Below are 24,176 nucleotides of genomic sequence, written 5' to 3' on the forward strand. Positions count from 1 at the left end.
ATAGACAGAGACGGTGATGATTCTTGAGTGTTAGCTAAATTATTCACTAGTTCGACCTGTATGTGATTTACTTAATTTTGTAGCAGACAGATTGCCACTCAGAGGAGTTCTGGAGAGCTGGCAGTACCTGTGCAATTTTGCTCAAAATTGGTGCATTTAATGTTCAAAGTTCAATGTAAATTTATTATCTGAGTACATATATGTCACCACATACAACACTGAGATTCATTTTCTTTGGACACGCACAGTAAGTACAAGAAACACAATAGAATCAGTGAAAGACCACCCCCAACAGGAGGGGCAAGCAATCAGCGTGAAAAAGACAGAAAATCTGTCCAAATCCAAAAAGAAAAGAAAGGAAATAATAATAATAATAATTAGTAGTAAATAAGCAATACATATTGAAAATATCATATAAAGACTCCTTGAAAGTGAGTCCATAGATTCTGGGAACAGTCAGTAAGGAGGCAAGTGAAGTTAACCCCTCTGGTTTTAAAGCTGGATGACTGAGGGGTAATAATTGTTCCTGAACCTGGTGGTGTGCACCCTAAAGCTCCTGTGCCTTCTTCCTGATGACAGCAGTGAGAAGAGAGCATGGCCTGGATGGTGGGGGTCCTTGGTGATGGACGCTGCTTTCATGCAACAGCACTCCGTGTAGATGTGCTCAATGGTGGGGAGGGCTTTACCCGTGGTGAACTGGGCCATATCCACTGTTTTTAGTAGGCTCTCCATTCAGGGGCATTGGTATTTCCATACCAGGCCCTGATGCAAGCTGTCAATATTCTCTCTGCTACATATCTATGAAGTTTTAGATGTCGAATCTTCACAAACTATTAAGAAAGTAGAGGCATGGAAGCATTTATGTGCTGGACCCACGACAAAACCTCTGAAACAATAACACTGAGGAGCTAAAGTTGCTGACCCTCTCCACCTCTGAGCACCATTGAGAACTGTCTCGTGGGCCTCTGATCTCCTCCTCCTGAAGTCAATAATCAGCTCCTTGGTCTTGATGACATTGAGTGAGAGGTTGTTGTTATGGTACCACTCAGCCAGATTTTCAATCTATCTCCTATATGCTGATTCATCAACACCTTTGCTTCAGCTAATGACAATGGTGTCATCAGCAAACTTGAATATGGTGTTGGAGCTGTGCTTAGCCTCACTGTCATTGGTATAAAGTGAGTAGAGCAGGGGGCTAAGCACACAGTCTTGTGGCACGCCTGTGCTGATGGAGATTGTGGAGGAGATGTTGATGCCAATCTGATCTGAATGGGATATTGCAAGTAAGGAAATTGAGTATGTAGTTGCACAAGGAGCCACAGATGCCTAGGACTTGAGGCTTACTGATTAGCTTTGAGGGGATGATAGTGTTGAATTCAGAGCTGTAGACAATGAAGAGCATCCTGATGTCTTTGCTGTCCAGATGTTGCAGGGTTGAGTGAAGAGCCAATGAAATGGCACCTGCTGTGGTCCTGTTGTAATCATAGGAGTGGATCCAAGTCACTTCTTAGGCAGAAGTTGATATGTTTCATGACCAACCTCTCAAAGCACTTCATCAGGAAAGAGCGTATTAGTAATATTGTACAACAGTAAGTATTTTCTTTTCTAAACCTAATATAGTGTGTGCTATAGAAGCTAGTGAGGTATATTGTACCTATTAGTAATCTGTATGGCATGTTATATAGAGACCTGGGATTTATAAGAATGTGCTACAGTACAGCTTAGGTTGAATAATGAGAGATGTTGTACGACCCTAGCAGCTGCTAGAATGGGCAGTGTAAAGCCACAATTATAGATCTATGTACATATATCAGACATATTTTGGCAATTTTTGAAAATGAACATTAGGACTGGGATCATTTTCCTGTTCTTCAGGAAATGTCATGGAATATTATCGTTGTAGAAGGGACCTTTATTTAATATTTCATATGAAACACAGCACTGTGGAACTGTAGTGGTACTTCTTCGACACAATGCTAGTACACTGAACCAAAAACAGAAAGTGAAACTAGAGGCCCTGCTATCCCAGCTGGCAATGTTTAGTTCATAAAGCACCCAGCACAATTATGATGGGATTGCAGATTCATTCTGCATCACCAGATGGTTCGGAGTGGCTTGACTTGACTGACATTTGGACAACCCTCCATTTGCATTGATGGTAAAAATTTCAATGGCTCATTTACTGTGCAGCCTACTTCACTTTTCACTGATCTATTTCAACTCTACTTTTTAATCTAATCCTCACATCCTTTGATTTCCCTAAAGCCCAAATAGTTATTGATCTCAGTCTTAAATATACTTAGCAAATAATCATCCATAGCTCCCTGGGGTAGAAATTCCAAACGTATCAGCATTAATCACAGCCAGATCAAGTTAGCATGAAATAGCTGTTGTACAAAGTTCCTAAATGCTACGTCAGCCAAACCCACTTTTGATTATCCAATGTAATAGATTGAGAAGAAAATTCTCTCAACACTCCCTCCAGCAAAGCAGCTAAAAATCATCTTCAGATGTGTATAGAGAAAATGCTTAATACCAATTGCAAAAGTTGATTCCGATCCAGTTCCTAATAGTTCCAGTTCCAGTTCCATCATGACAGAATTTTTGACTTTTTTCCCAAGATAATTTCAATCCAAACGATGAGATAGCACAGTTTATATGATAAATTAACAATTAAAATAAAAAGATAATTGTGTCACTAATGAGGGCAACTCTGTAGGAGGCAAACTAATCAAGGAAAGAATATTTCATGCCCACATAAAGCACAGAGCCCAGGAATCCTGTGATAGCTTTTTGTACAAATACAATCGTGGGAAGTACCATTTCATTTCCTACTTCACCTTTTATTCTCTTGAAACAATGATTGTAAATTTTTTATTCACTGTATGACAAAGAAGTCCGCTTAAAATGCAATTGCAAATTAAACATTCAGAAAGATTCCCAAGATTAATTGTTAGAACATATAGAAACTAAAACAAAATCAGAGCTTTGAAATATGATATATTTCAAGTTCTATAATAATTTGTGTGTTTCGATATTTGTTAGAAATTTGAGAAAGAATAAGTTTCCAATTAATTTGTCTTTGTACAAGAAGTACAAGGTTTATTATTTTTGATCTTATTCCAGCTGATGAATGTTTTCCCTGTACATTCACAACTGAGTGGCCAGCGTCTGGTCGAACTGCATCTACAGGTTTGCAGATTAGACCACCATGGTGGGCTGGATCTCAAATAATAATGAATTGGAGTACAGGAAGAAGATAGAGAGCTTAGTAACGTGGTGTCATAACAACAGCCTTTTCCTCAATGTTCACAAAACAAAACAGCTAGACATAGACTTCAGGAAGGAGGGTGATGCAAATGCTCCAGTGTACATCAACAGTGTCGCGATTGAGAGGTTTGAGAACTTCAAGCTCCTAGTAATGAACATCACAAACAACCTGTCCTGCCCAAAAAAGCTCATCAATGCCTCTAATTCCTCAAGACATGAAAGAAATTTGGTATCCCCCACCGACCTTTACCAGTTTTTATCTGATGTATCATCGATAGCATCCTATATGGATGCAGAATAGCTTGGTATGGCAACTGTTCTGCAACTGTGACCACAAGAGACTGCAGAGGGTTTTGGACACAGCTCAGCACATCACGGAAAACAGCCTTCACTCCATGTCTATACTTGCTGCCTCAGTAAAGCAGCCCCCAGAATCAAAGTCCCCAACCACCCTGACACCATCTCTTCTCCCTCACCCATTGGACAGAAAATTCAAAAGCCTGAAAGCATGTCCCACCAAGCTCAAGGACAGCTTCTACCTTGCTCTTACAAGACAATTAAAAGATCCCTAGTATTATAAAGTAGACTTCACCTGTATGGTCTTGCACTTTGTCTACCTGCACTGCACTTCCTCTATAGCTTTTATACTTTATTCTACAGTCGGTTATTGTTCTACCTTCAGCTGCCTCAATGGCCTGTGTAATGATGTGATCTGAATGAATGGTGTACAGGAGAAGCTTCACACTGTACCGTGGTACATGTGACAATAATAAACCAATAATAAGCCACTTGTGTTGAAAAATCAATAAGAATAATAATATGCAAGATTGTCAAAATAGCTGTCACAACAGCTTAATAAGTAATGATTATATTTCAGAAAATCTATGATGCCTATTTTAACTTAAGGCTTTTGGCAAAACATTGCCTAATTTGCAGTTTTTATACACTGCAGAGTGTATGTCCTCCCACAGAATAATTTCAAGATTGTTATAAAGTGCATAACAAACGCTTACTTCATCCAGAAACATACTAAGGAAGTAAGAATTGTCTAAAAAGAGACAAATGTTTAACAAATCCAACCCATAGAAAGGGGACTGAAAATTTCCTGACACTGAAGGAAATGAAGCAATAATATTTTGAATGATTTCATCTTTAATATACAGGCTCGAATGGCTCCTCAACAAGCTCAGTGCCTACACTTTCAAAGGCCCGAAAGTGTAGGGACTGAGTTTGTTGAGAAATAACTTAACAAGCAAGTTGCCATGTTGCAAGTTAAATTGTTTATTCGCACACAACTTTCTGAATTCTTGCTTCTTGCTCTTTATAAACTTTTTTTCCTCCCATATCTTCCAAAGGCCATTTCCACATTGGACTTCTTTTTACATCTTTATCTTTCCTTAGTTTCAAATGCAGGGATATTAACACCAGAGTGAGAAAAGATAATCTGTTCCATGAAATCTGCTTCCATTGAAGACTTTTTCTAGACTGGTATTTCAGAAGAAATGTTACAATACCAATCCTAAATTTCCATTCCACTACTGATCTGGAATACCTTTTGTTTCTTTCATGCTTTGATGGTTCATTTAATATCTTAGCATAAAATGTTAAATCGAGTCTGATGCATTAACAACAATTTAAATACCCATAATTTTGTTGTAAAAGCATTTTTGAGTATGCACTTACTGATTTACCATGTTCCATTTGTGTTTACCTAGTGCATAATTTTTGTCATTCTAATCAGGTTATTTTAAAATGCTAATTAACTGTATTCTAAGTTATGATAGGAACTGACTGTGCCAATTCATATTGCTACAATTACATTTGTATTATTTGGCTAATTAATTGTAATGAAAATGAAACAGTTAGTATTTGATTACATTACTTTATGAAATTAACAGCAACTTCAGGGGTTCTATACATGAATTGTTAAAGAGCTGCTATCAGTGAGTGAGCGCCCCCTGTTTTACAGCCTCATCTGTCACCATCAAGGAAAAACAATGAATTGACAAGAACTTAAAATACTTATCGACTAGCGTAACACAGGGTACAGTGTGCGTTGTTTTCCATGAGGGTTAAGTAAGATTTTAAAGGCACAGAGCCACAGTTATTTATTAGCAAATGCTTCTAGCTTCTAGCATAAGTTTAACAATATGATTACATATCCCAGGTAAATATTATTAAGCACAAGTGATTAAGTTCTATAATTTTAAAGATTTTGACGTTTCTGCTTTTAACTTAATTTTTTTCTATAAATTTATATAATTATAGAGTTGTAGAAGATGTTCAAATTATTCAATAAAAATCATTCTTTTCCCTCCCTGATTTCCTGCTGATGTTTTGTGTTGCTGCTTTATAAGGCATTGACCACACCTGGAGGAGTGTGAGCAGTTTTTGGCCCCTTATCTAAGAAAGGGTCCACACAGTTTCACGAGAATGATCCCAGGAATGAAAGGGTTAATGTACGAGGAGTGTTTGATGGTTCTGAGCTTGTACTCATTAGTGTTTAGAAGAATGAGGGAGTATCTCATTGAAGGCTACTGAATATTGAAAGACCTAAGTAGAATGGATGTGGAGAGGACATTTCCTATACTGGGGAGTCTAGGACCAGAGGACACAGCCTCAGAGTACAAGGGCATCCCTTTAGAATAGAGATGAAGAAGAATTTCTTCAGCCAGAGGGTGGTGAATCTGTGGAAATCATTGCCAGATGGCTATGGAGGCCAAGTCATTGGGTATACACTCAGTAGCCACTTTATTAGGTACACCCGGACATCAACCCATTAACGTAAATATTTGATCAGCCAGTCACGTGACAGTAACTCAATGCATAAAAGCATGCCAACATGGTCAAGAAGTTCAGTTGTTGTTCAGACCAAACATCAGAATGGGGAAGAAATGTGACCTAAGTGACTTTGACTGTGGAGTGATTGTTGATGCTAGATGAGGTGGTATGAATATCCCAAAAACTGCACAACAGTCTCTAGAGTTTAGAAAATGATGTGACAAACAAAAAAACATCCAGTGGGCAGCAGCTCTCTGGGTGAAAATGCCTTGTTAATGAGAGAGACCAGAGGAGAATGGCCAGACTGGTTCAAGCTGACAGGAAGATGACAATAACTCAGATAACCACACGTTATAACAGTCGTGTGCAGAAGAGCATTTCTGAATACACAACACTTCAAACCTTGAACTAGACGGGCAACAGCAGCAGAAGACCATGAACATATACTCAGTGGTCACCTTATTATGTATATGAGATACCTAATAAAGCGGCAACTGAGTGTACACTGTGTGGAAAGATCACAGGAAAGCCTGCTTATCATTAGTTCTCCTAATAATGCAAACTTTAGCCATCTTCAGTTGGTGGCAAAGCCATTCCCAGTACAGCAGACATTCACTTCAATTGTCAGAGACTTTGCCCAAATGGTAAAATTTACTACAACATTTTATGGTTAAGACATATGGTTTATGGTTATAACATATTATAAGACTGTAAAATAAAATAAAATCTGTGTCCATTATCCAGCTGAAACACATATCCTGCTTACAAACATTATTCACATCACTGTCTTAGCTCAGTTCAATTCTTCAATCACGTCAAATTAAGAAATTTCCATCATAAACTATAATCATTTTTATTGCAAAGCTAATCAAGAGGAAACATTCCTCAGTTAGTGCATCAATTAAAGTATTGATTTGGTTTTAAGATTGTAGTCAAGATCATAGCATTGTAAATATGATCGCTATGCCCTCTAAGCTTCACTGGTGTGCAGCCATGCAGTAACTGAAAAGCTCCTAAGCACATAGCTTTTGTTGTTCAGCAGCTGAATTTTCTTTTATATAATGTTAATATAATTTTGAAATTTATGTTAATATAATTATGACATACCCAGTAATTATGTGATAATGAATATAATCCATAAATAATTAACATATCCCAACCTTTACTTTGAAACATTTTAGAACTTCGAAGCATTTACATTGTCAGTGTTTCAGATTACAACACTTGTAACAATAAACACAGAATGGAAGTCAATAGCTCATTATTAAGAAACTGCCTGCCCGCTGAATGGCAACACCATGTGGTCAATATTCATAGGATGCATATAACAAAAAACATTAAGTGCTGTGCGTTTTTAGGCCATATAAAAATCTCCCGCTCTGAGGAATGGTTGGTCCATGAAGCTGTGTAAAAAAAAAGAGGGATTGTTGAGTATGATCTACAGTATCTCAAACTTTTCTTACTAGAACACTACAGGAGTACAGGAGAACTGTGTCTCCCATTTAAAATGATTATTCTGAGGTCATTTGTAACTTGTTTTGCTTGCTGGAAAAATTAACAGACAATAGTTCATTTATATATATACGAGTTGAACAATAACTTTAATACCTTTTTTCCAGAGAAAGAAGAACACAACCATAGTAAGTTGTTCCTCACTCCATCTTGCTGACAATTGGCCAGATGGAATTCTTCAACTAGCTGAAGTAAAACCACCCAGAGAAGCAAAGAGGTGGCAAATTATTTCCATTGCACTGTACACCCTCTCAGACTCAAAAGCAGTCTTTAATTCGTGTAAACTGAAAAATGTATAGCAAGATCAAAGACTGTATGAAAATTAAAGGATGGAAACTAGAAAGTGAATTTTTCCCACATGTTTGAAACTGGATAATTCAAGTTAATAAAACAAATAATGCTTGACATGGTTCCAAATCTATCCTCTGATTGATGAGATGAAGGATATCCTTGTGTCTGGTTCTAATGATTCCAAGTCCCAAGTGAAACAAGCATGAGTGATGTGAAACCAGTTCTCTGTAGGCCAGCAACCACAGGAGAACATTTGCCACAATTCAAAACTGCTGGATTTATTTTATCCCATTCACGTCAACTCTCCACACGTTGTCTTGCATGGCAGACAATTATTTTGGCTTAGTGAAGGGTGGCTCTACTGGAGACACAATGAAAAGAGAATCAACTGTTTCATTGGTTGTTTGTGATTAACTTTGTCAAGCATCAATATTTAGAAAACTAGCAGAATGATCTGTAATACTAGATTTCCATCTATTTCATTCCCATTGTAAGCTTTTTGTTAGGTTTTGCAAAGTCAAAAGAATTGCTTGACAGCTTGCAATTATACCAAAATGACATTTGCAAATGTCCAGACTATCTTTCCAAGTGTTTATGCCAATTTGGCACTTACTATCTACCCATCCCTGGAAACAGGGTATTAAAGTATCTACTTTTTCTAAGAGGAGTTTTCAAATATCCCTTCAGTAAGACTGGTAATTGAATCTTGATGCCATGTTCAAATAACTTTCTTATTTTTCTAATTTCATTTAATTAGCCAGAGGGATTATTTGTATCAAGCTGTCTGATGAGGCTTCCTTTTAAAATAAGCCAACATCAGTACAAGTGCCTCCCAATGGAAAATATCTTTTATTTGTCTTGGACTGATTCACCTCCACCCGCCCCCAGCGGCTGCCCACCCACAACCACAGAACCTTTGTACATGTTAATGGTCATCCGGAACTAACAACACAATCACCATAATCAGCAGGTATTTTGATAAGATAAGGTGTGTTTCTCCCCAGGATAATGGCAACTAACATGCACATAGACTTAAACAGGCTGTAAGGACATTGCCCTGAGTTCCTCATCCAGCACTCTCTCTCAGACACTCTTTGTTTACTTGCCGGCTGAAGTGGTTTGTCTACGGATTTAATGTCTACTTCTTAAAAGGCTGTTTATAGTTACTTTATATAAATCCCTCAATCCAGTTACTCACCCAGATCTCCCACAGTCAGCATATCAATGGTGAGTCAAATGTTAATATTGCAGGACATAAAAGCAAATTAGCAATCCAATGTGAATGTCTGCCCTCCAACACGCAACAATAAACATGTTGTACATTCATCAAGTTACTCAGCAGCTGCATTTTCCTCAGTATGCCATGTTGTTCCAAGACAAGCTTCCAAAGAGCAAAGAGCCTTCTTAATGCAGGGACACTAATGGGAGATGAAACATGGATCAGAATGTAATTTCACTAAGTGTGAGCTATTCAGCAGAAGGTGTCTTGATCAGAAAGTCTACGTATAGTTAGGAAGATCTGTTTAGTCCAGTCTGTGGTATTTCCAGTTGTGATGTACGGCTGTGAGAGCTGGACTATTAGTAAGGCTGAATACATAAGAATCAGTGCCTTTGAACTTGGATACTGGAGGAAAGCGTTAAGAGTTTGTTGGACAGCAAGACAATCCAAAAAGTCAGTCCTTGAAGAAGTACGGCCAGACTGCTCACTAGGAGGCTTGATGATGAGACAAAAGCTGAAATATTTTGGCCACATCATGAGAAATCAAGATTCCTTGGAGAATTTTCTCATGTTAGGTAAAAACAGGAGGTAAAAGGAGGAGGATGACAGAGGCTACGATGGGTAGATAATATCACTCAGACAATGTGTATGACCTTGGGGATCTTAGAGAGGCAGTTTCCAACAGGAAGGCTTGGTGTACAGGAGTCCATGAGGTCACGAAGAGTTGGACTCAACTTAATGACTGAACAACAGATAGTTAGTGTATATTAGGGTTGCCTCATCTATGACCTTTTCAGTGATTATTCACTGTTAAACAACTTGGGGCCATAAACTGTACTTTTAAGCCTCAAAAGTGGGCATATTTGTGCCATCTCTTAGTTCTTTAGAACTGCTGAGAGTGGCAAATAACGAAAAGTAAAATTACCAACAGGAAATTCTCAATTAACAGTAATGTTAGATACTACTATGTATCTAAAGCCACGTAATCTGACACACAGTTCTTAATAAGACACTTACATACACAGCACTTTTTCCCTTTGGAGTAACTTCAAATAATTATCACTACATACTCAACTGAAACTATGTCCATTCAGTTACTTGGTCTACACAACAAGTTGTAGAGCTTGTTGCTAGCCAACTGAAATGTCCACAGATGAATTAGTTATTTCAGTGACTCCCCAGACACACTTCAACATAGAACATCTCACATCTTGATCTACAATGGTTCCTTCAACATAATTGTCTTCATTACTCTGAATGCATTGTATTACACATTTTTAAACACCGTCTTTCTGCTGCACCAATTAAACTTCAAATAGTTCTTAAAAACTTAACACAGGGTTAGTAACTCCTACAGTATCTCTACAGTAATTCTATATTGTATTTGGTACTTAATATTACAGACTCAATTACAACACCTGCGTCTTTGGGTTGTCCAACTTCGTGACACTGCATTTCCTCTACCCTGCATTCTGGCTCCTACTCTGCCACTGTTTTCCCTCTCTATCATCATGTATTGCAATGTACTGCTGCCGCAACGGCAACAGATTTCATGACATATGCCGGTGATATTAAACCCGATAAGGAACTTTTCCTGTTACTTGCTTTAAAGTTCTAAAGTTTTTTTTTCTGACTTGCTCTCTTTGGAATGCTTCCAAAGCTTACAATTCCAGCATGATTGCTTGCAGCATTCCTTGTTGCACTATGACCAAGCCAAATTTAGTAAGTCCATGCCTACTGTACCATCTCCCATAAGATCTTCAGAACTGCTTCCACATTGCACTGTGGTCTTCTCTGAAATATACAATCCAATCTGTGCCTGAATCGGGGGATTCTGTAATTCTGTAAATAAACAACCTTGTAGACCTCTCCCCTGAACTAAAGCAACCTCATGTCCTCCATCAATATTGTATCAAATGTGATTACCTCACCGCAGAACCAGTACTGAGCCTTTCTTTCACTCTGTGAATTCTTTAATAGCCAGGCCAATATACTGAACTTACGCAGACCAGCCGAAGAACAACAATAACAATAAAAGCTGCTGCAACAAACTGAATGTTGATGGTCATGAAGACTCTGCAAAGATGAACTCTTCTCACATAGCCTGATGACCCCTAGAGAAAGGGAGCTGTGGAGAATCAATAGCATGTGCACTATAAAGAGACCCTTGGATTCTCTGCCAGAAAACACCCAGTGGTTTGACAAGAATGACCACGATGGCCAAAAGCTAGTTAACTGCAAATGCAAGGCAATCTTGAATAGGGAACTACAACACATACTTAAAGACTGTTCAGTACCTCACTGAGATTCTTCAATGTTATCAAGGTCTTCTCAGCTTCAAACGCTCCAAGACTCACTCCACTAAATTCAAGAATGGAGGCAAAGATATCAAGGCCAGTTAGGGCTGCTGAAAGAAACACTTTGAAGAAATCTTTATCCATGACTCTGTCCTGCACACAAATATTCTTGTTGCCATTCCAAAATCAATCTATCGACACCTTATTACCAGCTCTGACTGACATGTTGAAAAGTATTGAAGTCAGCTCAATATCTACTTTTGTAACACATAGCATCTCTGCTGATGTTCTGAAATATGGCAGAGCAAAATTTCAAATACGTATTTGCAATCTGATCTCCCACATCTGGGAGGACAAGGAGGACATTCCAGGGAATCTCAAAAATGCTGTAATTTTGACCATCTTTAACAAGGGAGGCGAATTAGATTGAAGTAACTGCACAGTTTCTAGTTGCCTGCCAATAGCTAAACACATCTTCCTCTCTCAGAACATAATCTTGGCTTAATTCTCTCAAGTGTTTTGCAGGTCCTCTTTTTGGCTTCGAGGTGGCTTTCACAAGTGCCTCTGTAACAACACGGTCTGCTCTAGTATTTTATTGCAATTGTGATGCATCTGACATATCCCACTTGCTGCCTTACATTTGAAATCTGAAGATGCTGGAAATCCAAAGCAACACACACAAAATGCTGGAGGAACTCATCAAGTCAGGCAGCATCTACAGAAAAGCGTAAATAGTCGACATTTCAGGCCGAGACCCTTCTTCAGGACTTGTGTCCTGAAGTGTCCTGACATAGGGGCTCAGCCTGAAATATCAACTGTTTACTCTTTTCCATAGATGCTGCTTGACCTGCTGAGTTCCTCCAGCATTTTGTGTTTGAAATACTTTTGTCCAACTTTCTCTGGCATATGATTGAACAGTTAACACTGCAATTTTCTGTCTCTCGAAGGATGCCCTCAATGTTCCAATTGTCAGGAAGCTGTATTCTTTACGCCATAGATCATTCTCATTGGAAAGTCACAACCAGGATGTCACATTCACTTTTATACTAATGTAGTTTACCATGACACTTGGCTTTATGACTGCATGATTACTTTCTTAATCTTTCTAGTATACAACTAGGATCCATTTAATAGTCTTTTACCATGCTGTTATAATACTATTAAATGGTTCCCTAGTAGAATAAGATGGAGTCTTGACCTCACATTCTACCTTACAATGATCTTGCACCTTACTGTTTGCCTGAACTGTACTTCTCTCTAGCTTTTACACACTAATTGAGCTGTAATTGTTATATGGTTATTATTCTGCATTCCATGATTGTTTGAATTGGTACTACCTCAATGCCCCAAGTAATGGTTCCGTCTGCATGAATGGTGCACAAGCTTCTCAATCTATCATGGTACATGTGACAATTAAAACGTTCTAGTTCCAACATCTACAATACATTCTAGCCTAAATGCTACTTTACTTTCTTCTGATAGTCCTTGTACTTAACTACTTCGCTCTTCTTTCAGTCCAAGCTTCAGATGCTTCATCAGATGGATTGTCGTTAAACTTGGTTCCAATGTACACCTGCCCTCGTGGTGTGAGCTACATACATTCACAGCCAGGTACCTTCTCTCAGGGCTGTAAAATAGCCATGTTCCATAAACATTTCGTTGGATCTGGAACGTAGACCCTGGCAGGTCAGGATTACACTTGCTGGAGATTTCCAGGTAGACCTCAAGTCCACGTGACAAGTTCTCCACACTGGGTGGGCCAGTATTACCCAAAGCAAGAATGCCTCTGCTGTCTATTAATCTTATTATATCTACAATTCTCTTATAAAAACAAAGCGGCAAAGTTCTTCAGACCAAGTGATTCTATCCAATCTATGCACACCATGGCTGATGCACAACTAAGGGCCCTAGCTAAATAGACAGCTCACTTCCTACTTGTACATCAGAACCATGCCCAAGTGAAACTGCATTATCTCCAAGGCAGCTCCACCGGGGTTGTGGCTGTTCTCCAAGCTTCCTCCATTTTTCTTACCATCCTTCCAAGTGGCCTCACAGTGGGCACCTAAGAACATCTGGAAATTGCTCCTCTTTGTCATCGTCTTTAGCCTGACTAACGTCCTGTTGGTGTGTTAGGACACTTCCAATGGCACAGCAGCCAAGAGAGTGGTGGCAAAGATCTCGTTGCTGTTGCATAACTCACTTCAAGAAAATAAATAAATTCTTATACTTCTTAGACTATACATTTGCCACTATTTTGGCTCTGGACAGTCATTTAAAACAATAGGGGGTGACGGGCAAAATAAGTGTTCAATACCCCCCCCCCCCCCCAACCCCACCACCAGTGCCCCCCATTGGCTCTGTTAGTTACAAAGAAAGTTTACTTGGTCAGGCTCTACAAAAGTATTAAGTTTAGTTTCACTCTAATCTCTTACAAGCAGCAGCCAAGTACCTGAAGGCAAAAATAATTAGGCTTCATAACAGGGAAATATTTCATTTTGTTTCATAACGGGCTGCCTTTGCCGGGTCCGTTTTCAGCTTCACTCCCAGAACTCTACTCCCTCCTACAGGAAAGCGAGCACATTACAGGTCACCAGGTCTTCGATTCAAATTCCATTTCGACAGACCATTGAAAATGAGCTCTGCTCTGGTTTATTGGTCCGATTCAAACAACTGAGTCACTCCACCATTACATGGCTGTGAACTCATCAAATGTTCATTAGCACAATTTATTTTGTGACAAATGCCACGTACAGTATGTGTCTTTCAACATCTTTCAGACGACCAGTTTGCTCAGTTTTTCTTCTTGCAACAGTGAATTTTCTTGCCAACTTACAAATCTATTTATTTAAGCATTTTGAGGCAACGAAGAAAGGCAGGAAAAATACTATCAAAGAGCAAGTTACAACGAGAATCCAGTTAAAAATATTTTTACTTTGATTGTTAAACTTCAAGAAAACCAGTAAGGTGTAATTAAACCAGATGTCAGTTCCCATAGTAAACATGCTTTTTATAGTGATCTCAGTGGCAGATCGTAATGTGTCATAATACAAGCACTAGCAACAACCGATTTTAGCAGAGTACGGGTAGTTACAAAATAAATTGTTAAAGGTGCCGTATCAATTATTTGTGGTCACCCATTTTGTAAGTGTGGCTAAATGTGAAGTTGTGGATTATACAACTTGTCATGACAATGTGATTGCAGTTAATCCACTTGATAACATAGCCATAATCATAATGAAAACCTGCTTCCAGGGTTGCATTATATACTGCTTTTTGGACCTGATTTTTGATAAGAAATCAGTTGGGTTTTTCCCCTCTGCTTCACAAAGAAAGTTGAGAATTTACTTGCAAATGTTCCAATCATGTATAGAAACTGCATGTTATTAACTGACCTGAAAGTAAGTCTGCCACCTTTATTGTAAACTGTGATCCTTTGATTTTCTTGAAACCAAAAATACGTTTTCATTTTCAGTATTGACGAGAGCTATCTTTCTTGTGTTTGAGCAGGACACCAGTCTTCACAATGGGGCAATTAAGGATTCTACTGGTTATGCTGTGTTTCGCCAACCACTCCCGGGTATCTAACACATACTCTAATACAACCTGGAACAGACAGAGGATCCCAATACTCCTTCCTCAAGAAACAGTGAAACTAGGCAAGCCGCGATTTTCTGCCAAAGCCAAACCGGACCTGATAACCCACTGCAATGCAGAGTGCCTGTGGAGAGAAGCTCACCCATCCTTAGAGGACTTGAAGGAAAATCTCTCTTTTGAAACAATTTACACCAATGGCACTCGAACCCTTACCAAGGTAGCCATCTCTGGCTTTGGCTCCAACTCCCTGCTCTCAGAAACGCACCCCCCGCGGCAGTCACGGTCCCGGCGCAAGCGGCAGATCTTCGGGGCGGATGGCAGGTTCGATATTCGTGGGAAGAAGTTCCTGCTCAACTTCCCATTTTCTACAACAGTGAAGATCTCCACAGGGTGCACGGGTATCCTGGTGTCAGAGAGACACGTGTTAACCGCAGCACATTGCATCCACGACGGGAAGGATTATGTCAAAGGAGCAAAAAAGTTAAAGGTTGGGTTTTTAATAGAGAATCTGAAAGCCCAGTTGCCAAAAAGCTCTAAGCTTCCACCAAAACTCTTGACGAGGTGGTCACGGGTCAAGCGCACACAGGTTCCAAGGGGCTGGATACGATCTCAGAATGAACTCAGTATGGACTATGACTATGCGTTGTTGGAACTGAAGAGGCCACATAATAAGCCATACATGGAGTTTACAGTTATGCCATCTTCAGCCCAAGTGGCTGGCAAGAGAATTCACTTTTCTGGATTTGATAGTGACAGACCTGGGCAACTGGTGTATCGATTTTGCTCCATAATCAATGAGACACCTCATCTTATTTACCAGCACTGTGATGCCCAACCGGGTTCTAGTGGTTCTGGTGTGTACGCCAAGTTGTGGTTGCCAGAGAAACACGAATGGGAAAGGAAAATCGTTGGAATATTTTCGGGCCACCAGTGGGTGGACCTCAACGGGGTGCAGCAAGATTACAACGTGGCAGTCCGAATCACACCGCTGAAGTATGCACAAATCTGTTATTGGATCAAAGGGAATTACAGCGAATGCTACTCCAATTGAAACCTTTCAAACAGCATTGCAAGGAAAAGAAAATGCCTCTCTCATTTTAAACAGTTTCATTCCCTACACATTGGCTTGTTAAAGAGTACAAGAATACAGAGGGTTGGGCCTACCCTGAATTCATTCCTCAGTAATGGAGGTTGCAGCTGAGGTTGGGGAATTTTACAAATCTTGGTATGTCCAGGGGAAGGTTGCCAAGTTTAAAAATTAGCAGCTTGGGATGGAAGAAAATCCACAGTCAAGTTCTCATTGTATTTCCAGTTGGTAACAGCAATATATTGAAAACTGATGTTATGTAATAAATACTAATTAAGTGAAATTCTTTTTAAATTTCAAACATTTGTTAGTGGTGAGTTTTTAAAACAAATATTTGAAAATCTTTAAAAACGTTTTCTAGAGTAACCAAGGTTGTCTGGTTAAAGAGTCTAATTAATAGCAACCGTTGTCATAGAAAACTGTTTTGCTGAAGTTATCTTTTTCACACCCCCCCCCCCATCCCCAATAGTTCATACACTGGTGGGGGCTGGTTACAGAGAACTTCTCTTTTTCTAATTTGCACAGACTTTATGAAGTAAATCCACAAGGAGATGGAAAAAAGGAAAATACATGAAGGAAAATGTATACAGGTGTTTTTTAGAAAATGCACCACCAGCTCACTTCCAAGACCATTTTCTCCAATGCCATTCATTAAGCCAATTCCCCTTTTACCTCTTCCAATTCCCTTAAAAGAAATTGTCATTTTCCAACTATTCTATGGGGTAACAAGAGAAAACTATCAAAGTTGACAATATTGTAGCTGAAAAGAGAACCTGCATCAATTTGGTCAAAATCCCCATTAGTTTTTAAAAGTTGCTTTGATAGTGTTAATAGTTAGAGTTTCCAAACCTTCAGGCAATACAGGATGATATACTGTAGAACTTCGAGTAACAACAGTTGAAAGCAGAACTTCAGAGATGTACTGAAATCCACAAGGTGAAGGTATTGTCGGGAGGAAGGAAAGGGGTGATTTCTGTATTTGACTCTTTTGAAATTCTAAAAATTAAGATCATGGAAACAAGCAGCAATAGCAAACTGGTGCTACCTGAAATTTTCAGTGGTCCTACCTGCTTCCCATAGGCACTTACTATCATCTGAACAGGGTCCGTCAGATCCCTAAAGGCCAGATTCCTCCAGCAGCAAGTTGTGAGAGATGTCTGCTATTGGCTGAGTGGCCTTGTTGAAAAAAGGTCTTCTAATTATCTCAAGTTTTTTTCAGACAACAATGGCTGACTGTGACTCTACTTAATGGATTACTATTTGCATCCCTGATGATGTAAGATTATGAGTATCTTATTAGGTTGTCTGACCCGGCAATTCTCACTGATTCTGAGCAAACACATCTCTACTCTACCAACACTGCAGTGAAGAAGCTGTACAGAGGCAACTGAATTTCTTTGGTGCTCTCATTTTCCCACATGCAAACTCAAATGCAAGATTCAGGACAGCCTGAACCCTCGCTGTACAATGCCCAGAGAAAGTGAGCCACTCTAATACTCACTCACAGTGTGGAAGAGGGCCACAGAGACACCATCTGAATTTCCTCTTCACTTTACCTACAGAGGGAAGGCTAAGTCTTGCAAAACATAATGAATAGGATTTTCTGCTCATCAATAGCTACTGCATAACAGTTTTTGTTTAACCCATATATTCAAAGTTCAGAGTAAATGGACATTTTCATAGAACAAAGAAATTCAATAGAATCAATGAAAAACTGCACACAAAGTCTGACAAACAACCAATTTGCAAAAGACAAACTGTGCAAATACAAATAAAAACAAATAATAATAATTAATAATTAACACTGAGAACGTGTATTGCAGAGTTATCGAAAGTGAGTCCATAGGTTGTGTCCCGTGATCAGTTCAGTGTTGAGGTGAGTGAAGTTACCTGTACTGGTTCAGGAGCCTGATGGCTGACAGGTAATAACTATTACTGAACCTGGTACGTTGTAGTATATTGTCAGAGAAGGGGAAAGGAGAAATTAGAAAACTAGATTTCAACTAACAGGGCTACTGTTTTTAATTAATCTTAATTCAAGGATTCGACATTCTAAAATGTAGTCTCTTCATAATAATTGGACATATTTTTGGGTATTTATTATTGGTGTTCAACATAGTATAACAGACTAAACCTTATTACTTACTTTGAGACTAGGTGGTGCCAAACAGAGAGTCAAGTCATTAAGCAGGATATTACAAGGACATTTTTTCTTTTAAAAGCACATTCCTTCAGTAGTTCCTCAACTCCTACTTTGGATAAAACATCTTACTTTTTGTCTGCAAATTAGCAGGAAGCTAGAGGACTTTTAAACACCCACAAAAGCGGTTGGGCAAAAGGGTAGTGGTTAGTGTAATGCTGTGACTGCACCAGTGACTCAGAGCAACACACACAAGGTGCTCCTGCAGGAACTTGGCAGCTCAGGAAGCATCTGTGGAAAGGAATAAACAGTCAGCTTGAGAACCTTCATCAGGACTGGAAAGGAAGGCTAGAATAAGCAGGTGGAGGGAGGGGTAGGAGTACAAGCTATAAGGTGATGAAGGGTGGTGGGGGAATGAAGTAAGAAGCTGGAAGGTGATAGGTGAAAAGGATAAAGGTCTGAAGAAGTATTCTGATAGGAGGAGAGAGTGGAGCAATGGGAGAAAGAAGGAGGAGGGCACCGGGGGAGGTAATAGGCAGGTGAGGAGAAGAGAAGAGCAAGAGTGGGGAATGGAAGTTGTGGGAAAGGGGGAGGGGGAATGTTAATGGAAGTTAGAGAACCAATGACCCAGATTCAACTCCCTCTACAGTCTGTATGGAGTTTTACGTTTTCCCTGTCACTGCGTGGGCTTCCTCCCACATTCAAAGGACATATGGGTTTGTAGGTCAATTGGTCACATGGGTGTTATTAGGCAGCAAGGACACATTGGGCCAGAAGGGTCTGTCACCATGCCATGTCTCGAAAATAAAAAGGCAACGGAAAAAAGCAGCGAGGGGAGAATAGATGAACTATGAAGGCAAGCTATCAATAATGTCAAAGAGATTACCAAAAGCTTTTTCAGACATATGAAGAGTAAAAGGGAGGTAAGAGCGAACATTGGACTGCTGGAAAACAGCAGACAAACTGAGTAAGTGTTTTGTGCAACACACACAAAATGCCGGAGGAATCGAGCAAGTCAGGCAACATCAGTGGAAATGAATAAACGGTCGATGTTTTGGGCTGTGGTCCTGATGAAGGTCCAGAGCTGAAACGCCTGACCTGCTAGGTTCCTCCAGCATTTTGTGTGCCTTGTTCTAGATCTCCAACATTTATGTCAGTCTTCGCTACGGGAAACACCAGAAATTCTGGAGATACGCGATGGGGTGGGGAGGGGGCAGATCTGAGTGCAGTCATTATTACTAAAGACAAGATCTTGGAAAAGTTGAAGTCTTAAGTTTACTAAGTTACCTGGATTGGGCAGACTCCACCACAGGGTTCTAAAAGAGTTATCTGAAGAGATTGTGGAATTATTAGCTATGATATCTCAACAATAACTGGAGACAGGAATGGTTCTAAAGGACTGGAAAATTGCAAAAGACAAAGTTATGGGACAGTGTGCCTGACTTGAGTGGTTGGTAAAATTTTAGAGTCCATTATTAAGGATGAGGATTTAAGTTAGTACAGTTTCCTCCAGGGAAAATCTTGTTTGACAAATCTGTTAAAAGTAACAGGCAGGATAGACAAGCGAAAAGCAGTGGATGTTGCGTACCTGGGTTTTCAGAAGGCCTTTGACAAGTTGCCGCACATAAGGAAAGGCACTCGCACGGACAGAACATTGGCTATCTGGCAGAAAGCAAAGATTGGGAATCAAGGAGGCCTTTTCTGACTGGCTGTCACAGAGGTCAGTGTTGGGTCTGCTACATTTCACATTATATGTTAATGATTTGTATGATGTAATTGATGGCTTTGTGGCCAAGTTTGTGGATGATACAGGGATAGGTGAAAGGGTATGTAGTGTTGAGGAAGTGGGGAGTCTGCAGAAAGAGTTTGCAAAAATGGGTGAAGATGGAATATAGCAAAGGGAAGTGCATGGTCATGCACATTGGCAGAAGGAATAAAGGCATAGACACTTATCTAAATAAGAACATCAGAAAAAGGAGCAGGAGTCGGCCATCTGGCCCATCGAGCCTGCTCCACCATTCAATGATCATGGCCGATCTGGCCATGGACTCATCTCCACCTCCCTGCCTCTTCCCCATAAACCCTTAATTCCCGTACGATGAGAAAATCTATCCAACCTTGTCTTAAATATATTTACTGAGGCAGCCTCCACTGCTTCATTGGGCGGAGAATTTCACAGATTCACCACTCTTTGGAAAAAGAAGTTCCTCCTCATTTCTGTCCTAAATCTAGTCCCCAAATCTGGAGACTATGTCCCCTAGTTTTATCTCACCTACCAGTGGAAACAACTTTCCTGCCTCTATCTAATCTATCCCTTTTATAATTCTATATGTTTCTATAAGATATCCTCTCATGGTTCTGAATTCCAGCGAGTACATTCCCAGGTGACTCAATCTCTCCTCATACTCAAACCCCCTCATCTCTGGAATCAACCTGGTGAACCTCCTCTGCACTGCCTCCAAAGCCAGTATATCCTTCCTCAAGTATGGAGACCAGACTGCAAGTGCGGTCTCACCAGTACCCTGTACAGTTGTAGCATAACCTCCCTGCTCTTAAATTCAATCACTCTAGCAATGAAGGCCAATATTCCATTTGCCTTCTTGATAGCCTGCTGCACATGCAAACCAACCTTTTGTGATTCATGCACAAGCACTCCCAAGTCCCTCTGCACAGCAGCATGCTGCAAATTTTTACCAATTAAATGATAATCTGCTCTTTCATTTTTCCTCTAAGTGAATGACCTCACATTTATGAACATTGCACTCCATCTGCCAGACGCTTGCCCACTCACTTCACCTATCTACGTCTCTCTGCAGACTCTCCATATCCTCTGCACAATTTGTTTTTTCGCTCAATTTAGTATCATCAGCAAACTTAGGTACAACCACACTCGGTCCCCTCTTCCAAATTGTTAATGAATATCGTGAACAGCTGAGAGCCCAGCACCGACCCCTGCGGCACATCACACACCACTGATTGCCAATCAGAGTAACCCCATGTATCCCAATGCTCTGCTTTCTATTAGTTAACCAATCCTCTATCCATGCTAATAGATTAGCCTCAACTCTATGCATCCTTACCTGATGGATAAATCTTTTATGTGCGCCTTATCAAACACCATCAGGAACTGTAAGTAAATAACGTTCATTTGTTCTCCTCTGTCCACTGTGCTCATGATATCCTCAAACAAATCCATTAAGTTTGTCAAACAGGACCTACCTTTGCTGAATCCATGCTGCACCTACCTGATGGATCCATTTCTTTCAGATGCCTCACTATTTCCTCTTTAATGGTTGCTTCAAGCATTTTCCTAACTGGGACATGCCCAGAGTCCAGAGAATTTTGGTAAATCATCACCAAAGCCTCTACAATAACCTCTGCCATTTCTTTTAGTACCCTGGGATGCGTCCCATCAGGATCAGGGGACTTGTCTATTTTCAGGTCCACAAGTTTGCTCAGCACTACCTCTTTAGTAATAGATATTGTAACGATAGGGAGAGAATTCAGAGTTGGAACAGAAAGAAAATTAGGAGTCCTAGCGCAGGATTCCTTAAGTGTTAATTAAATGTTGAGAAAGGAAGGGAAATGCATCATTTCGAGAGAACTAGAATATAAAAGTAAGGATGTAATGCTAAGAATTTATAAGACATTTTGTCAGACCACATTTGGAGCATTGTGTGCAGTTTTGGGCCCCATACTCAAGGAAAGATATATTGGCATTAGAAAGGGTCCAAAGGAGGTTTACAAGAATGATCCCAGGGTGAAAGGTTTAATCTATGTGAATGTTTAATGGTTCTGGGCCTGCACAGTGTTTAGAAGGATGAGGAGGATCTTATTGAAATCTACTGAATATTGGAAGATCTCGATAGAGTGGACATTGAGAGGATGCTTCCGATGGTGGGAGAGTCTAGGTCCAGAGGGCACACCCTCAGAATAAAAAGACCTCCCTTTAGAACAGAGAAAGAGAAATTTCTTTAACCAGAGGGTGGTGAATTTGTGAAATTTAATGCTACAGGTGGATGCAGAGGCCAAATTATTGGGTATTTTTAAAGTGGAATTTGCTAGGTTCCTGATTAACAGGGATATCAAAGATTATGAGAAGGCAGGTGAATGCATTTGAGAGGAAAAGATAAATCAGCCATGTCAAGTGGTGCAGCAGACTTGATGGGCTGAATGCCTTAATCTGTGCCTGTGCTTTGTGGTCAAATTCTTTTTAGCTCCTAGGGCTCACTTAAGCCCTAAAATTTACTGGTTAAGAATATTGTACCCACCCAGCAAACAAGATCACCTCCCAAAATAGGCCATTTTAAGTCCTTGTCAACCAAAAAGAAAAAAGGCCCTTTCCTACCTAGGTTTCTATTTGCAATGACATCAAAACCATGACTATGATGCCCTAACTATGAAGTGTTAGTAGGTGACTAAAGGGCTGCCTAAAATTTGTCTGTCAGAAGTTGATCTGCGGACTCAGTTTTAGCAGGTAGCTGGTGGGAGGAAACAATGCCACATAGAAGAGAATAGTAAGGGATGTGATGCTGAGGCTTCATAATGCACTGGTGAGACCTCACCTTGAGTATTGTGAACAGTTTTGGGCTCCTCATCTAAAAAACGATGTGCAGTCATTGGAGAGGGTTCAGAGGAGGTTCACAAGGATGATTCTGGAAGTGAAAAGGTTATAATACGAGAAACGTTTGATGGCTTTGGGCCTGTACTCACTGGAACTTAGAAGGATGGAAGGGGAAGAATCGTACTGAAACCTTTCAAATTTTGAAAAGCCTAGCTAGAGTAGATGTAGAGAGGATGTTTCCCATGGTGGGGGAGTCTAGGACAACAGGACACAGCCCCAGGATAGAGGGGCATCCATTTAAAATGGAGATGCAGAGAAATTTCTTTAGCCAGAGGGTGGTGAACTTGTGGAATTTATTACCAAAGGCAGCTGTGGTGGTCAGATAGCCGGGTGTATTTAAGGCAGAGCTTGATAGGTTCTTGATTGGACATGGTGTCAAAGGTTATGGGGAGAAGGTCGGAGAATGGGGCTCTGAATGGGGAGAAAATGATCAGCCATGATTGAGTGGCAGAGCAGACTTGATGGGCCAAATGGCCTAATTCTGCTCCTATGTTTTATGGTTAGGAATAGATGACCTTGCTCACCTGAAACCTATTCCCATTTAACAACCTCCACTTCAGAGAAATAGAAAATTCATTGTCAAGATGGGTGCTAGCTTAATCACTTACTTTCAATACTATGGAACATGTCAGCTAATTTAGAAATATTGATAATTAAAGTATATTTTCTTCAATTATTTGGCCTGCTTTTCACTTGATTTATCATGAACTTGTTAAAACTGTTTTGTCTGAGATGAAGTGAAACAGCTGAGCATTCCAAACTTACTTCAAATACTAAAGTTAGACTAAAGGAAAAAAATATCACTTCTCCAAAATTTTGCACAGCATGTACTGTAGTGCTTGGTATTTTTCCACAGAACTGTTTGAATTATTTAATATTTTGTTTGTATACTTTCATATTCTTTCTGTGACTACGTGCTTTCTAGTTTGCTACTGTCGTCTCAAAACTAAAAGACAATAATGCCTCAAAGGTGTTGCAAGTTACAAGATAAAAGTTCACTTATAAGCTAAACTGACTCGATCAATAACTTGGTTTTCCTTCAACTTCATGTTGTGGAGGTCATTTTGTTGAAATGGTGTGCTGTATTTTCAAGAAGCTTCCTTTTAACATTCCAGTTTTTCTCTGGAACAGAAACTTTGGAAAGTAAATATTGTAAATGCAGCTTTCATTAAAGGGTGACAACAGTTTTGATCATGGAAAAGCAGCATGTGAATTTATATTTCTTGAAGTCAAAAGAAACTCATCAACACAAAAATGAACCAGGAACTGTACACAAAATGTAGACTGAACTCCAGGATTCAAAAATCATCAAAACAAGCAACTGATATTCAAAATTATCAAAACAAGTTCTGATCAAGAAC

General features: G+C 39.7%; 1 protein-coding gene across 3 annotated transcripts in view; it reads left to right on the forward strand.

Moving 5' to 3' along the window:
• The window catches only part of LOC140734315 (serine protease 23-like), a 36,675-nt gene extending 12,656 nt beyond the window's left edge, over window positions 1-24,019 (forward strand). The window contains exons 1-2 of one of the 3 annotated variants that reach the window (XM_073058110.1): window positions 12,903-12,981; window positions 14,878-24,019. In XM_073058110.1, coding sequence (XP_072914211.1) covers window positions 14,894-16,015 — 1,122 coding nt within the window. In that variant the 5' untranslated portion in view covers window positions 12,903-12,981; window positions 14,878-14,893 and the 3' untranslated portion in view covers window positions 16,016-24,019. Of the gene's footprint in view, window positions 1-7,670; window positions 7,907-12,902; window positions 12,982-14,877 lie in introns of those variants that run through there. The other 2 variants (XR_012100516.1, XM_073058109.1) reach the window with 2 other exon arrangements.
• Window positions 24,020-24,176: the final 157 nt, after the last annotated feature.

Source organism: Hemitrygon akajei, chromosome 10 (assembly GCF_048418815.1).
Source record: "Hemitrygon akajei chromosome 10, sHemAka1.3, whole genome shotgun sequence".
NCBI lineage: Eukaryota > Metazoa > Chordata > Chondrichthyes > Myliobatiformes > Dasyatidae > Hemitrygon > Hemitrygon akajei.